The sequence below is a fragment of the Sebastes umbrosus genome, chromosome 12 (genome assembly GCF_015220745.1).
Source record: "Sebastes umbrosus isolate fSebUmb1 chromosome 12, fSebUmb1.pri, whole genome shotgun sequence".
NCBI classification, from domain to species: Eukaryota; Metazoa; Chordata; class Actinopteri; order Perciformes; family Sebastidae; genus Sebastes; species Sebastes umbrosus.
In genome coordinates this window covers 11,428,053-11,443,662 of record NC_051280.1, presented here as the reverse complement: position 1 = coordinate 11,443,662, position 15,610 = coordinate 11,428,053, and the positions used below count along the sequence as shown (strand labels likewise).

Sequence of the window (15,610 nt, the reverse complement as noted above, 5' to 3'; positions counted from 1 at the left end):
TTTGACATTATGGAAAGAGTCTCGCTCAAGGAGAAGTCTCGTGAAATCTGGCGAGGTGACGTGTTGCCAGAAGACAACAGTGGAATAGTGGAATACATCCATGGTGAAAATGCCAGTGACAGCCGGGCAGAGTTTGGTACGTTGGAGTACAGAAAGTTTAGCTTAGTGTTATTTAAAAGATATCATGGCTGAATATTTAGATGATTTTGACAATGTGGATAACAATGTGGACAATGTGAATATTCAGATCTCACAAAGAGACTTCTCCTTGACAGGACTTGGACACAATAACAAACAGACCGGATCAAGCGAAAGGTAAGAAACTTTTTATTTCTCTGTAGGGTCCTTTCCATAATAATATCAGACACTTATGATAACAATCTGAGCCTGTCAGTGGTAAGAACAAGCACTTTTAGTGGACGTAGCGTTACACTGACGCCCTCGCAGCTTGTTTCGCAGACGCCGTCTACAGTGCTCTCCCTCAATACTGGACCAATTTCAAGCAGTGATGTCCCTATTAGTCACTTAGACACAAAAAACATGGGAAAATAGGGTCCAGGTTGAAAAGATACCAAGGTTACCCTTTAACAGCTTACTATTTATTTTACACTATTTGGCTCTCATGTTGCATATTCCTAAATTATGTTTTATTTAATGAAATTACCATGCAATTGTTGAGAAAGAAAGCCTTCGATTTCATGAGAACGTGGTGACAAATGAGGGGTCAATAGGGGCTGTTTTTTATGGTAATCTGGCCACGCATACAGATTATTACATATCGCTCTGCTTCGATCTCCTTTGTTCCTCTCCACCACCTTGTTCAAATGTTCTTATGCAGATCTCAAGCTATGAAAGCAAAAGCAGAACATTTATTCATTGTTCATTTGAAATTAGATGTGTGGGCTATATATTTGGCTGCATGTGAAACTGTGAAACTAAAAGTGCCTTTTTAAAAATCTCCTGTATTTTGATGAACCACCACCAGAGGGCATCTTTTATACTAACAACTACTGTATATTTTCCCCTGCTGCTGTAAAGAGAACAATACAATGAGACCAGATCAAAAAAATGTGTTGCTAAATCTGGTACATAACTCATCCTGCTCTAAAGACATTCATGTTGTATTCCCTGTAGTCTCTCAAATTTAAACATAATTACATGTCACATTTTTTGGTCGTCTTTTTAAATAAATACATCTGTAAATAAAAAAAATAAGCGCCCAAGTAAAAAGATATTCAAATTACAGTGGTGGAGGAAGTATTGAGATCCTTTACTGCAGTAAAAGTAGCAAAGCCACACTATAAAAATACTCCAGTCCTGCACTGAAAATGTTACTTTTGCATTTGATTATCATTTAAAAGGTACATCGTGTTATGCCATCGTTTGATATACATTAGAATTAAGGTCAATTAGTTATGTTATAGAATGGGCTTTGATCCATTTAGACTCTATGTTGTGTGTTTTGCCCTGTTAAGATTTGCTCCTCTAGTCGTCCTGCTATTGGACAATCTGGGTGTGTCCCTCTTAGTGTGATTAGTGTGAGTTAGGCTTCAGTAGAGCAGGATGGGGAGCAACATTTTTCTGACCACAGATTGTAGACTGTATTTCAGTTATTTCCTGCGGAGTTGGTCTGTTTTTGATAGTCCCAGATTGGTCATATTGATATATTTTTGTTTATTTAAATTGTTTTTTCAACTTTTCACTCACAATACGAGCCTCATCTTTGAAGTTGACTAAGAAGTGAGTGTTTGCAGAAGCGAGTGGAAGTCAGAGCATGGGACTCAGAAACCTTTACATCCTGCTAGAAGTGGCAAGAACAGTTTATAGCAAGCTGCCACTACACTTCTCATAGTGCAAAAAAATAGCCCATGTGAGTGTATATACAGTATATATATATATATATATATATATATATATATATATATATAAAACCTAAGCAGCATTTTAATGTTGTAACTCGACCACATGTTATATACGGTATACATATATATATATGTGTGTGTATATACACACATACACACATACAGTATACACATACACACATATATATATATATATATATATATATACACACTCACATGGGCTATTTCTCTACACGATGAGAAGTTTACTTCTTCCTCATAGTCAGTGTTTTGGTTCATTTTGTAAAAAGAAGAAAAAAACAGGTTTAGTGATATCTTAAGAGGTAAAAATTAAAAACCAAAGTATGAGTTACATTTTGTACTACCTTGTCATTTGCACTTGCCTTCATCAGTTCAAGTATTTACTATAAAAAAAATTATTTCTTTATTTATGGTAGTAGTGTAGTGCAGTAAAACGTACAATATTTCCCTCTTAAATGTAGTAGAGCAGAAATATAAAGTTACTCAAGTAAAGTACCAGTAACTCAAAAATGTACCTAAATACAATGCTTGAGTAAATGTACTTAGTTACTTTTAAATCACTGGATAAAATGTGGCATAAAGGACAAACAGAAGCGTGCATATTAATAAAAGGTATAAAAGGAAACACAACAACAACAACAACACATGAATACGACTGTGTAACAGTTATAACTTTGTTTATTGAAACAACTCCAGACATTTCTTTCTTACACTTTTAGAGACAGATTAAAATAGATTTTGTAACACTTCTATAATCATTTAAGTGCAAAAGAGTAAATTTCTCTACTGTAAAATACTACCGACTAAATCATACACTTTCTATGCTATACATGGGGAATGTGTTGCCTGGATGGGAAACTTATCAGTGGAATGTTTGGAGTTTGCGGAGATGTTCAGAATGAAAACAGAAACACTAACAGGAGTTACAGTATATAGAGAAAGTTTCCATGCACATTATTTGGCTTACAAGGCTACTGTGCAAAAGTTGTTGCGTTTAAGACATTGAGCAATATCAATGTGATAGAAATGTCATTAACTCCATGACAGATGATGGCTCGCAGAGGCAATATGGTCGATCAGTTTACAGGCACTGCAAAGATGAGTTTATACATTCAAACCCTGGTAACGCTTTATTTTTACGGGTCTGTAAATTCATTTCATTTCTAAATAATTTCCAAGGAGGTTTCCTGAAAAGAACCATGTAATTTGGTCCTGATTATAGGTCAAATAGAGAGTGATCAGTTGGTACACTTCCAAGTAATTCAAAATGCTAAACTAGTGCAACCTTGAGACTATTAGTCAGAGGATGGCAGGTGAGCTGGACAGGTAAAATGTGTCTACAAACAAACATCAAATTAAGCATATATGAAGAATAAAGTTTCCAATAATGACTGAATGATGAATAAATATTTACTGGGGTTTAAATGAGGAAGTTTGCGGAAATTCCTGTGGAAGTCAATAATAAACAACACAAATAATCAAAGGGATAGTTTAGGTGTTTTGAAGTGGGGTTGTATGAGATACTTATCCATAGTCAGTGTATTACCTACAGTAGATGTCGGTTGGCACGTCACCAGTTTGGTGAAACAGACAGGAGTTACCGACACAGGAGCAAAGCAATGTACTGCTGTGGACGGGGCCAGCAGCAAAACACATTTTAGCCACCTAAAAGAAAGGCCCACCTAAAAATCAATATCAGTTTAGGTGTACGCCGCTATATTTAGAATATTATCGCCATTTACCTTGCCGTCAGACAGCCCTTTCCGACGGGGAACTGAAGCCATTGTATCCATCTATGCTCTTGCCAAAGCCACCAGTCTACATTGATAAAAACATTCATTTTACCTCGCAGAACACAGGAGTTGCTGGTCTACCGCTGCCTCGATCAGTTAGTTTGTTTGTGTTACTGTTTGACTTTGGTTAGTTCAGATTCACCAAAGTCACACAATAGCACAAACAAATTAACCAATCGAGACAGCGTTGGACCAGCAACTCCTGTGTTCGGTGAGGTAAAATTACTGTTTTTGTCAATGGGTCTGGTTAATTTGGTGAAAGCACAGATGGCTACAATGGCTTCAGTTCTCTGTCGGACAGGGCTGTCTCAGGGCGAGGTAAAGCGATAAAAATATTCTAAATATAGTGAACACTTAAATTGATATTAATGTTTTTAGGTGGGCCTTTATTTTAGGTGGCTAAAATACGTTTTGCTGCTGGCCCCGTCCACAGCAGTACATTACTTTGAGTCAGTGTCCGTAACTCCTGTCTGTTTTTCCAAACTAGGGGCGTACCGACCGTCAGCTACTGTAGGTAATACACTGACTATGGATAAGTACCTCATACAACCCCACTTCAAAACACCCAAACTATCCCTTTAAACTAACTAAAATAACAGCTTCAGAACTCTGTCTCTATTTTCCCTGTAATTAGAACCAAACTACGTATGTGGTGCTTTCCAGGTAACTTTCATGAAAGGATTTTTAAATAATTAGGAAATGACAGATCTGTAAAATAAAGCCTTCTATGCTGAGTGTTTGCGTTTATTGCATCCTTTATAGTCGAACACTCTGTCCCGACACACAGTGAATTTTAATGTTAGCTGCAATCGAATGGGAAATGTAACCGGATAAATAAATACCGCTGACACTATTAGCTGTATATTGAAGCTTTGTCACATAACTGGCCAATAACCTGAGGCAAGAGCAAATGAGCAGACATCTCCGGCTTTTACAGCACTAGGACATTCAGATGGTATTACGTTTCTAAAAAGATAACCAGGTTAAGAAAAATTGCTGAAAAAAGGCTAATATTGTTGCAAATTGTTTTGTCAAAGTACAGTACGTAAAAAATCCCTAAAATTATAAATTAACTTATAAAACACAGGAATGAGTGTTTTCATGGGGGAATGGGTTCAACATATTACCTCTCTATCTTACTGGTGACATAAAAAGGGTGGAACGTTTTCCCGATGGGCAGCAGCAGCAGCGTAGCTTATGATGACGACTGACCCGCGCAGACTGCACCGTGTGTGGGACACGTACAGGGAGGACAGGCAGGAGGATACTTGAGAATCTAAGTGTCATTGTTGGACGTTGGCCCGGCTCAGGCCAAGCTGCCGAGGACGTCCTTCTCTGCAGATATGGACTTGACCAGCTCCTCCACCCAGCGGACCTCAGAGGCCATCTGCTCAGCCAGGACCTCATAGCGGTTTTCCAGGCGCCCGTACTTGCGTTTGAGGATGTTGGCGGCCTGCATGGTGAGCCGGGTCTCCTCCTGACTCTTCTTGCGCTGCGCTTGAGTGCGCTGCAGCTCTTGGCGGATGTGGCTCAGGTCGCTGGAGATGCTCTGGTTCTCCTCCTTGTACCAACCCTCCTTCTCCTCGTATATGGACAGCAGCGCCGCCACGTCATCCCGGCACGAGCGCTGGTTGCGCTCCAGGTCCCTCAGGCCTTCCTCTGCCGCCGCAATCTCCTCGAGGACCTGGGAGAAGCGCTCGAAGTTGACATAAGTGTTGTTGGGAGGCATGCTGGAGTGGGACTTGATGGTGTACTCCTTCAGACGAGTGGTCTTCAGGCGTCGGCGCTCAGTCTTGTGGTCTCTCTCCTCCTGGCGGACATTTCGCCTCTTAATCACCTGCAGAGGAAAAAACGTTAAGATCTGAAATAAGGATGGCAATTTGATAACAAACCCAGACAAATAATGATATTTGAGAGCTTAAAGAAACAGTTGATATATCAGCAGATATCTTTTTTTTTTTTTAAATAAATAAACATTTCTGATAAGGATTTCTTAAATATTCTTTATTAAAGAATTGTGACCAGGGTGTGTACTGACTAGAACATTTTGCAAACATAAGGCTTTCTGGTGGACAAACTATGTAATGAAGAGACTTATTCTAAATGACCTCAAACATATCTTTGGCATATCTGTAATGCAATTTCTTGTTACTTATCTGCAATAAGCTAATGTCTGCCGATATTAAAGATGGGCAGCATTTTGAACAACATTTCCAAGAGTATAATGACATTACGTGAATTACATGAAGACTCAAAAGTACGGATTCATTTTTGACATATGTCTGAACTTGAAAATATTTCTTAAAATGGAAAAAACATATTAAACAAGTTTCTTAATATGAATAGACCTCACCTGAATGTTAACGTGATTGTGAATGTTACATCACATCACCAGATATAAATGCTAAATAAAACACCCACCTTAATCCAGGGGTGTTCCATACTGTCATCAATCGTCATTCTCTTCCTGAAAAAGAAAATAATCCACCGGTGAGAAAAGGACACAGAAGAAACTTTCATACGTCTTCAGAAAATTTCTCTTCTTTACTTTTGGCATAAAATCTGAAAGAGTTCTTACTTGGGATCCTTGACCAGCAGACGTCGTATGAAGTCCTTGGCCAGCTCACTGGTGTTGCTGAAATACTCCTCATCAAAGTCGTAGTTGACGGCCGAGATGTTCGTCAGGGTCTCCTGCTTGGTCTCGCCCAGAAATGGAGACGCACCGCTCAACCTGCAGGAACACAGATAAAGGGATTTTCTTTATAAAACCAACATGGATGAGGAGTGAAGTGATTTGTGTTTCTACAAATGTCAACAACATGTTGCGATGTGAAACATTACTCACAGGATGTATGTGATGACTCCGATGCTCCTGCAGGGAAGAGAAGAACCAAACATGAATGAAAACTGTCACATGAGACGGTATACAGCTTCAGAGGGGAAAACAACATGTTGACATCTTACCACATGTCCGCCTCCAGTCCAAGTGGCTCATAGTTGACTATTTCTGGAGCTGTAAAGCACAGAGGGATGAACAGTTTAATTCAAACCAGATGTGGAGATCTGAAACGCGCTACAACTTACTTGCCAGCGTGGGAACAGACTAGCACAAGAACTGATTTTTAAAGTGGAACGTTTTTACTGTATTTGTGAAATGGATTTTCGGGAAGAGGAAACATCTGACTCACCAACAAACTCCGGTGTTCCGAAAATGTTCTTGAACTCATTTCCTGCTTTAATCTGATGAGCAATCCCAAAATCAATCAGCTTGATCCTGGGGTTGGGGACGTTCTTGTCCAGCAGCATGATATTCTCAGGCTGAAAGAGAAAACGACATTGCTGAACATTAGTGAGAGAACGAGCTAAGCTATAACTGTACATTTACATTAAGACAACTTTCTAAGATCCTCTGTCATGATAATATTAGTCTCTAGCTATCTCATCTAGTGGTGCAACGGTTCAACAAGCCCACGGTTCACATGGAAAAATCTCTCCGCACGAACAAGTGCCAGATCCTTAAAATACAACACAAACGTCTTCTTATACCTTAAAAGGAATCCTCACTAACGCGTCAACTACGACTGCCGGCCCAGAGTCTAAAAAACAAGCGGTCTTAAACACACAGAGCACTGACCTTGAGGTCAAAGTGAGCGATGCGTTTGGAGTGGAGATACTGAACGCCGTCCAGGATCTGCTTGAGAAACTGGGTGGCCTCCTCCTCAGTCAGGGATTCCTTCTCAGCCAGGAAGTCAAAGAGCTCTCCTCCGGACACCAGCTCCAGGATCAGGATCACATCTGTCTTGTTTTCAAAGATGTCGTGCAGGGTGATGATGTTGCTGTGTTGGATCTCCCGCAGGATGTTGACCTCACGCTCGATCTCCTCGCGGCTCACCCCCCGACGGCTGGACGACAGTCGCCGCTTTTTGATGAACTTGGCTGCGTACTCAACGCTTGTGCTCTTCTCCTTACACTTACGAACGATGGCAAACTGTCCACTGCAGGGAGGAGAGAAGACAGGGTTGTAAAAAGAAAATACAAATAAATAAGGATAATATAGACCTGCTTGCCTTTTTGTTTTTTTCCAGCTTCATGTTATTATAAGAGTTGACCTCTTGGCTGCGGGACTGAGTACATAAGCTATATCAAGACTCACTTTGGGAAATGATAACTTGTGATGGACAGTGATCACTATTTTTAACACGTTATAGACTTAGTCAGTGCTTCCCAACTTTTTTGGTTTGTGTCAAATGAGGCAATTTCTACCCCTCATCACAGATTACAGCCTCAATGTGGACATGTAGTTCAACCAAAAAGTTGAAGGATTTTAAAAAACCTGAAGAGGTGAAAGTATCCTGTATTTCACAAGAAAACAAGCAAAAAATTAAAAATCATCACTGGAACAAAATAAACCCCTTATCAAGTCATTTTGTCCTTGAACTGAATCATATAAAACTAACTTTCTTAGAACTAGTGAGAACATTTCAATTTGTTTTAAGACTTGTCCAGAAATGAGAGTCTGTATCTTTAATAACAAGAAAGAAGAAGAAGGCACATTGGTGCACAAGAATGATGAAAAATTATGAAAACGAAAATATTTGAAGCACATTGATCTACATAGGAAACAAGTAGAAGTATTCTCACTGCACTGGCAGACTTTAACTTAAACTTTAAGGACTCAAGGTTGTAGGAATAAAGGACTTGGTAGTGAGGAGATTTTTGCAGTGACCTTGTGACTTTTATCTAGGGGGCCCATTGGGGAATTCAAAACCCTAGGTTGGGAAACCCTAGACTAAGTAATGGATTAATAAAATAACAGGAATGAAAATGATTGTTGGTTGTCTAAGTAGTCAGTAAATGAGCTTAAAAACGTATGGGATGCTGAAACAGTACATGTGCAACATACACAGTCTTTACTATTGTAAATAAAGAAATATATGTAATCTATAGTTTTGTTTTATAGAATCTGGTTTAAAAGGAAATGGATATAATGAATACTGACTAGAACAATAAGACTATTGTGCAGGTGAGGAGAAAGCATTTCATAAAGCATGGCTTGGCAGAGAATTTAATATCTGCATACCTTACTAGCTCAGCACACACACACAGCCCTCTCCTATAGAGACTCTACACCACAGCAGAGGGGGAATGGCACATTGAGAGGCAATGACGTCAAAGTTTTGCTGCATTACTGCAGAAAAAAGTAGCTCGGGTATAAAGTGGAGTTTAAACTATTAAAACTTGATGACTCAGTCACAAACTATCAGGCACAGTGTAAAAGGGATATTAAAGGATATTTAACATGCTGCTAAGCTGACAGCCTTCATCAGATCTTAAGTTTTAGATATTGTGTAGCTCATATCTGGCATCAAAATGCATCTGGAACACATCTTAAGTGATGTGTGATTTGATTACACTTTACACAAAAACTAAAAGCACAGGTAATCAGAAAAACACACAGTTGTGCTCAGCCATACAGCTTGAAAACAGGACTGATGCAGCTGCCTGGTAATTAACTGTCCTGCTATGCAACTACTAACAACTAATTACTCAGTTTTTCAACACCACCAGGCATTTGTATTCACACAACACTACATGAATCTCTGATGTCCTTCAAATGCGGCATAAATGAATAGATAATAAAGCATCATAAATGTGTTTTTGAGCGCACTCAGCTGTCTTCCAACAACTGGGACACCCACAACACATGCTAAGTGTGAACAGCAGAGATGGGAGTAAGTCACACATGTGCAAGTCAAGAGCAAGTCTCAAGTCTTAACCTTCAAGTCTCAAGCAAGTCCCAAGTCACTGTGGTGAGAATCAAGCAAGTCAAGTCGAGTCACTGCTGTAAGTCAAGCAAGTCACAAGTCAAGTCACTGCTCAGGTCAAGCAAGTCACAAGTTCAAGTCATACGAAATTCTGATGATCTAACCCAGTTTCAACATTTAAAATCAGTTAAAAGACAGTGGTCATGAAAAGATGATTATAGTTATACTTTACAGGACTCATGGCGAGTCAAATTAAAATGCTCACCATGGCAAATAAAAAAAAAAGTTGCAAGTGAAGTGAAATATTGACTTCACTACTACTGTTCACTGAACAGTGTCTTTTGTAACACCGACTACAGTAGTGGACAGATGTTTTCCAGATACAGTAAGTTTAACCAGAGAAGAAAAAAGACAATAAAATGTGCAGAACTTTACCTGCCCAGCTCCTCTTCCATCTCATAATACAGCTCAACATCCTCCTGTCTGAAGCCAGCCATGGTGTGGAATGATGATGTCTTGAGATTCACTGTAGTGGAAAACATAATAGATCAATAAATACTGGCAGAGGTTGGTGTGGACATGACAGACAGCACAGTGGCCAAAAACAATGCCATGTTAGTAGATCTAAACTGTGATCGAAGTCTTAGTTATAAGCCAGAATTACTTTTCCAGTAACATTCACCTCTGAGTACCTGGGCTTCTTTCCTCCTTATTTGGGAGTCAACACAGCTTTAGTTTATCAGAGAGACTTTCTGGCTGATGTCAGACCTCTGCATACCAGTCCTACTGACATCATCTCCTGCCTGGACCAGCCAGCTCTGACTCAAGTAAAGGGACTGGGATCTAGACACACTACCAAGAGGATTTGGCTGTTTCTCCTCATGTGAAACTTGTTTAAAGTGTCTGGCCTATTAAAACAAACACTACTATGTTAAACTATAGCTTCTAGTGGCTCACTGGTGACTGTAAAAGATGCTGAATAGCGACTCTAGGCTCTAATGTCGAGCTTATAGCTACAAAAACAAAAAGAAACTCGTGCCACACATACAACCTATTAAATAAAGGAATACAAACACATTTAAAAGGATAAATAAAGGTAATAGCAGCGACGGAAGAGAGCTAGCTGACGTTAGCTAACAACCGTTAACGTTACTGTTTAAACACCAGCTCTCTCTCTCTGTTTCTAACTAGTGTTAAGTAGATTAATAACACTGAAACACGGGCAGCAAAGCACATATTTAACCAAGTAAAACGTGAAAGCATTGCTGTTTAAAGTATACTTACAGTGTTTGTCTAGGAGAGCTGCATTCCTCCTCAGAGTAGTTGTGTGACTGAACAGAGTGAAGCTGGAGAGATAAACACAGTGACACACAGGACTTCCGCTCTGCTACTTCAAAATAAAAGCCTTCATGAACAGTAAGATGGTGCCACTGAAGTTCTATTTTATTTATGGTACATGGTATGGTACATGCACATTTTTGGTGTAGGTCTATACATCCTTTTGTAAAAGTTTATTTGCCATTTCAACTGTAAAAAAATATAGTTAAAGGGACTGTTTGTAAGAATCAGAAATGCTTGTTAACAGCGACACCTGTGGCCGTTAAGTCAACGAAAGTCAGCGTCGGGCTTGCACTTGTGCTCGCTCTACATATACATGAACGAACATCGCTCAACACAGTGAGGCGACACACGTCAGCTAAAACCACAATATCACTCTATATTTCAGCTGCTTGGCAGTAATGTTAGCTGACCAGACGAAGGTCTCTCCATAAATCAGTGCTGATCCTAGTGTTGGCTTTTCCTGCTTCAGCCTCCCGACCACGGCCGGAGGGAGACACCGGCACCCGGTCAGAGACGATAACGTTTCTCTCTGCGGAGCCCCGTCACTTCACAAGACACGGATAAACCTCTGTTGGTCTGGAGGAGCTGCAGCATTTATTTCTGCACAAACGTCCACTGAACATTCACTAGATATTCTCAGAGCTAAACTAACTCTTCTGCAGTGTGGAGTGTGCGCGCATGAACGTGAGGTGGAGCGAAAGAGCAAGAACGTGTGCAGTGTGTGAGTGAAGGCAAGCAGGCAGAGGAGCAGAGTACAGCAGAGACTTTTTCATTTTTTTAGAGGACGACCAGCACACCCCAGACGGTGTCGCCCTATGAGACCACCTATATGGCCTATGCCTTAAACTGGCCCTGCACACACCAAAATATACCCTTTTATTCTGAAGGCAGAAATGGCTGTAGTTCCGGTGTTGATGAGTCACTTGATGCAGGTGAATACATGGCAGACGGAAGGACATATGGAATGACATCATGCTGAGTGAATCAAGTCGCTGCAGTACGTCAACGAATAACAAGACCGAGCATGCAACAGAAATGATTTAATAGGGACTGAGGGAATTCAGACTACAAGAAAACAAATAAAACTGGTTGCCATAGTTACAAATTGGTCTATGGTTAGAATGATGTAGGCCAATTAGAACAGCTTTTCAATGTCCTATGGATATCAAAAACATACATTTTACATAAATCACAAGAACATGCAGTATCCAACTTAAACTTTGATGAATAACTGAATAATCCTCGAGGAAAAGTTTTTTTTTTAACACAATTTATCATATTACTAACACAAAATGTCGGCTATTAAATACTATTTAGCAATATGTTTCGTCAGTTCAATTCTCAAACAGCTGAAGTGTACTGTTAAACAGTGGTGGAAGAAGCACTCATATTTTACTTAAGTAAAAGTAGCAATACCAAAGTGTAGAAATACTCTGTTACAAAAGTCCTGCATTCAAAATTTAACTTCAGTAAAAGTGCTAAAGTATTAGGCTCAAAATATAGTTACGGGGACTGTTTGTAAGAATCAGAAATTGGTTGTAACAGCGACACCTGTGGCTGTTAAGTCAACGAAAGTCAGTGTCCTGTTGCTCGTGCTTGCCCGTGCTACCTGAATGTGAGCGAGCATCCGTCAAAACAGTGAGGCATCACACATCAGCTAAAACCCCAATATCACTCTATTCACCTGCTTGGCAGTAATGTTAGCTGACCAGACGAAGGTCTCTCCATGAATCAATGCTGATCTTAGTGTTGGCTTTTCCTGCTTCAGCCTCCCGACCGCGGCCGGAGGAAACAGGGGAGACACCGGCCCCCTGGTCGGAGACGATAACGTTTCTCGCTGCGGAGCCCCGTCACTTCACAAGACACAGAAAACCTCTGTTGGTCTGGAGGAGCTGCAGCATTTATTTCTGCACAAACGTCCACTGTACATTCACTAGATATTCTCAGAGCTACTAACTCTTCTGCAGTGTGTAGTGTGCGCGCATGAATGTGAGAGTGGAGCAAACTGAGTGAAGGCAGGCAGGCAGAAGAGCAGAGGAGCAGTGGAGCAGAGGAGCAGAGTACAGCAGAGACTCCGGTCCTGGAGACCAAAGCTACGGTCTCCCCCGCGTCCTCCGACCGCGGCCAACACTATTTTGCAAGACGGGCTTCACTAGATATAACTTTGCGGTTTTGGTGCTTCCGTGTAGTTTGTGTTGGAGTCTGAGTTTGAACAGCATAGCCACACGCGAGCGCGCATGGGACACCGACCCGGAATGATTTATACATGTAAGAAGTTACAAACAGTCCCTTTAAAGTACAAAAAGTACAAAATACTCAAGCAGAAAGGCCCTTTTCAGAATGTATATTATAAATGTATATTATTGAATTATAATTATTGATGCATTAATATGTACTACTTTAATGTTAAAGCTGTTGAAGGTGGAGCTGATTGTTTTACTATATAAACTGCTGTGTATTGAGAATTTCACCAAGGGATCAATAAAGTCTTAACGTTATCCATAATAATACATTTGTTGATTATGCTTTGTATTATTAATATGAATCTGTAAAGTAATTAGTAGAGCCTAACTATAAGTGTCAAATAAATGTAGTGGAATAAAAAGTTCAATATTTGGCTCTGAAACTGAGGTCAGTAGGTATGTTGATGCCATACAGTGTAAAAGGGCCGTCCTGAATACCATTTTTTGGGCTTCAAAGCTTCGGTGAGAAATATTCTCACCGAATTTATACTACATTATTACATACTTCTATAAAAACAAAACAAAAAACGAAGCACTCAAATTCTGATTTGGAGGTCGATTACCATGGGAATGGTCGAAGCTTCAAAGCCTCGAAGCATTTGTGTCAGCCCTTCAGAGTATAGGACAATTCACAGAGCGCCTACAGAGTTGCTGTTTGAAAAAGCTGCAGATGAGCAGTTATACTGGAGGCAACCCACTAATCTATAATTACAGTGAAAATACAGCGTTAGGGATGGAAAGCATAGTTGCAGCCGTGCCAGCCTTGCCAGCCTTGTTGGCTCAAGTCTGACTTCAAGAGTCCAAGTCATGTGGGGACTGAAGGGTTCTAATTTAACGGGAACTTCCCTCGCTGTAATGTGCAACATAGTTCTGGAGCTGCAGTGTACACACTCCTTTCTGCATTAAAGAAAGTGAGAACATCCTTTGTGAATAGCAAAAGATAATAAAATGAAGAAATGTAAAAATACAAAAAGATGACCCAGTTGTACCTACATCAACTAATACTCTTTTTTAAAATATTAGCTATCCTAAATTGTATTATTTACTTGAATGTGTTGTGTTGTTATTGGTGTACAGCTACTTGCATGATCTACAGTCAAGAAGAAACAGCCATCTCATGTTCTTCATGTGTAAAGCTCTAATGTTGAAGCTTCCAAACTACCTCACATCTCTTCTCTCATTTACATATAGTACACGATCCAGTGACTACTTAACCTCACATATCCCTCATTTGTGCACTATAATTTGGGCAGAACTGGTTTCAGGTAATACGTGCACCATTTAAAAGTAATGAACTGCGAACTACCCTCAAACTAGAGTCTTACATTCCCCTTTGAGATTTTAAAGCTTTATTATCTGATGTTTTTAATTCCCTGTTTATTGTGTTGTTTCTGTTTTGCGGCTTGTTCTCTTGTGAATGCTTCATGTTCTCATGTACGGAGGACCACAAGAGTTCTAATGTATTTTTGTTTGTATTATTAAATTATGTACTTTTTGACTGTTTTATGGTCTTTTTAATTTGAACTATTTATTGATGGATTCATATTTTATTTGTAAATTTATTTTTATAATTCTTCTTTTTATTGCCCATTAAAGTGTAAAATAATAAATTACTTTGTGATTTAGTCCATTTATTCATAGATTAATAATTACATTTGTAAAGAAAATTATTAATACCTTTTTTTTAATTGTACAATTAGTTAATAATCAATTAAATGCTTTATTACTATTTATGTGACTCTTGTGGTCCTCCATACACAGGTCTCTCTTGGAAAAGAGATCTTAATCTCATTGAGACTGCCTTATTAAATATAAATTACATTAAACAAAAATCTACATTTATCATTTCAAACATATTGAATCAAATATGATGAGGTCAGTTGGCTCCTTGAGTGTGTAGTTGGGCATAAATTACATACTAAACAAGCTTATTTTATACAAAACTGAACAAGAAATCAGTCAATCTGATTTGTAACTTGTGTTTTACATCATGAACTGTCCTCAAACTTTTAAACGCTTAATCACGCCTTTATTACTTCGATTTAAACTGTCAAGCCCCCGTAAAACTAAACTAAAACGTAGATTTATATAAATTATATTATGTAAATCTACGTTTTAGTTTAGTTTTACGTTTTAACTTTTTTCAATCATATTTGCTCCAATCTCGCCTACTTCAGCCTTAAAGTACCAAACATTAAAGTACACATTATACACAATAATGTATATTATTGGATTATACTTATCGATGCATTAATGTGTTTATCACTTTTAGTGTTGCAGCTGGTTAAGGTGGAGCTCATTTTAATGACTTTATATAATGCTGGGTAGTTTAATCTATAATAATACATAATTTATTTGTTGATTGTATTTTGTTTTAATAATCAGAATCTGTAAAGTAACTAAAGTTATTAAATCAATGTAGTGGAGTATAAAGTACAATATTTCCCTCTGAGATTTAGTGGAGTAGAAGTAGAAAGTATCAGAACATGGAAATACGTAAAGTAAGCAAAGTACAAGTGCCTCAAAATTGTACTTAAGTACAGTACTTTAGTAAATGTACTTAGTCACTTTCCACCACTGAGTAT

The 15,610-nt window shown here is 39.0% G+C and overlaps 1 protein-coding gene across 1 annotated transcript; it reads right to left on the bottom strand.

Annotated features, from left to right (window-relative positions):
- Positions 1-3,864: 3,864 nt before the first annotated feature.
- On the bottom strand, positions 3,865-10,861 carry dapk3 (death-associated protein kinase 3). The gene is made up of 9 exons (XM_037788513.1): positions 10,726-10,861; positions 9,877-9,967; positions 7,311-7,671; positions 6,865-6,994; positions 6,641-6,689; positions 6,522-6,548; positions 6,255-6,407; positions 6,098-6,143; positions 3,865-5,513 (listed from the first exon to the last, which is right to left on the bottom strand). The coding sequence occupies exons 2-9, from the start codon at positions 9,936-9,938 to the stop codon at positions 4,983-4,985; spliced, it is 1,359 nt and encodes a 452-aa protein (XP_037644441.1). The 5' UTR covers positions 9,939-9,967; positions 10,726-10,861; the 3' UTR covers positions 3,865-4,982.
- Positions 10,862-15,610: the final 4,749 nt, after the last annotated feature.

Coding starts and splice junctions, on each gene's coding strand:
- dapk3 (XM_037788513.1), bottom strand. CDS start 9,938: ATGGCTGGCTTCAGACAGGAGGATGTTGAGCTGTATTATGAGATGGAA. Junction 7,672..9,876: donor ATGGAAGAGGAGCTGGGCAG/GTAAAGTTCTGC, acceptor TCCTCCCTGCAG/TGGACAGTTTGCCATCGTTC. Junction 6,408..6,521: donor GGAGTCATCACATACATCCT/GTGAGTAATGTT, acceptor GTGTTCCTGCAG/GTTGAGCGGTGCGTCTCCAT.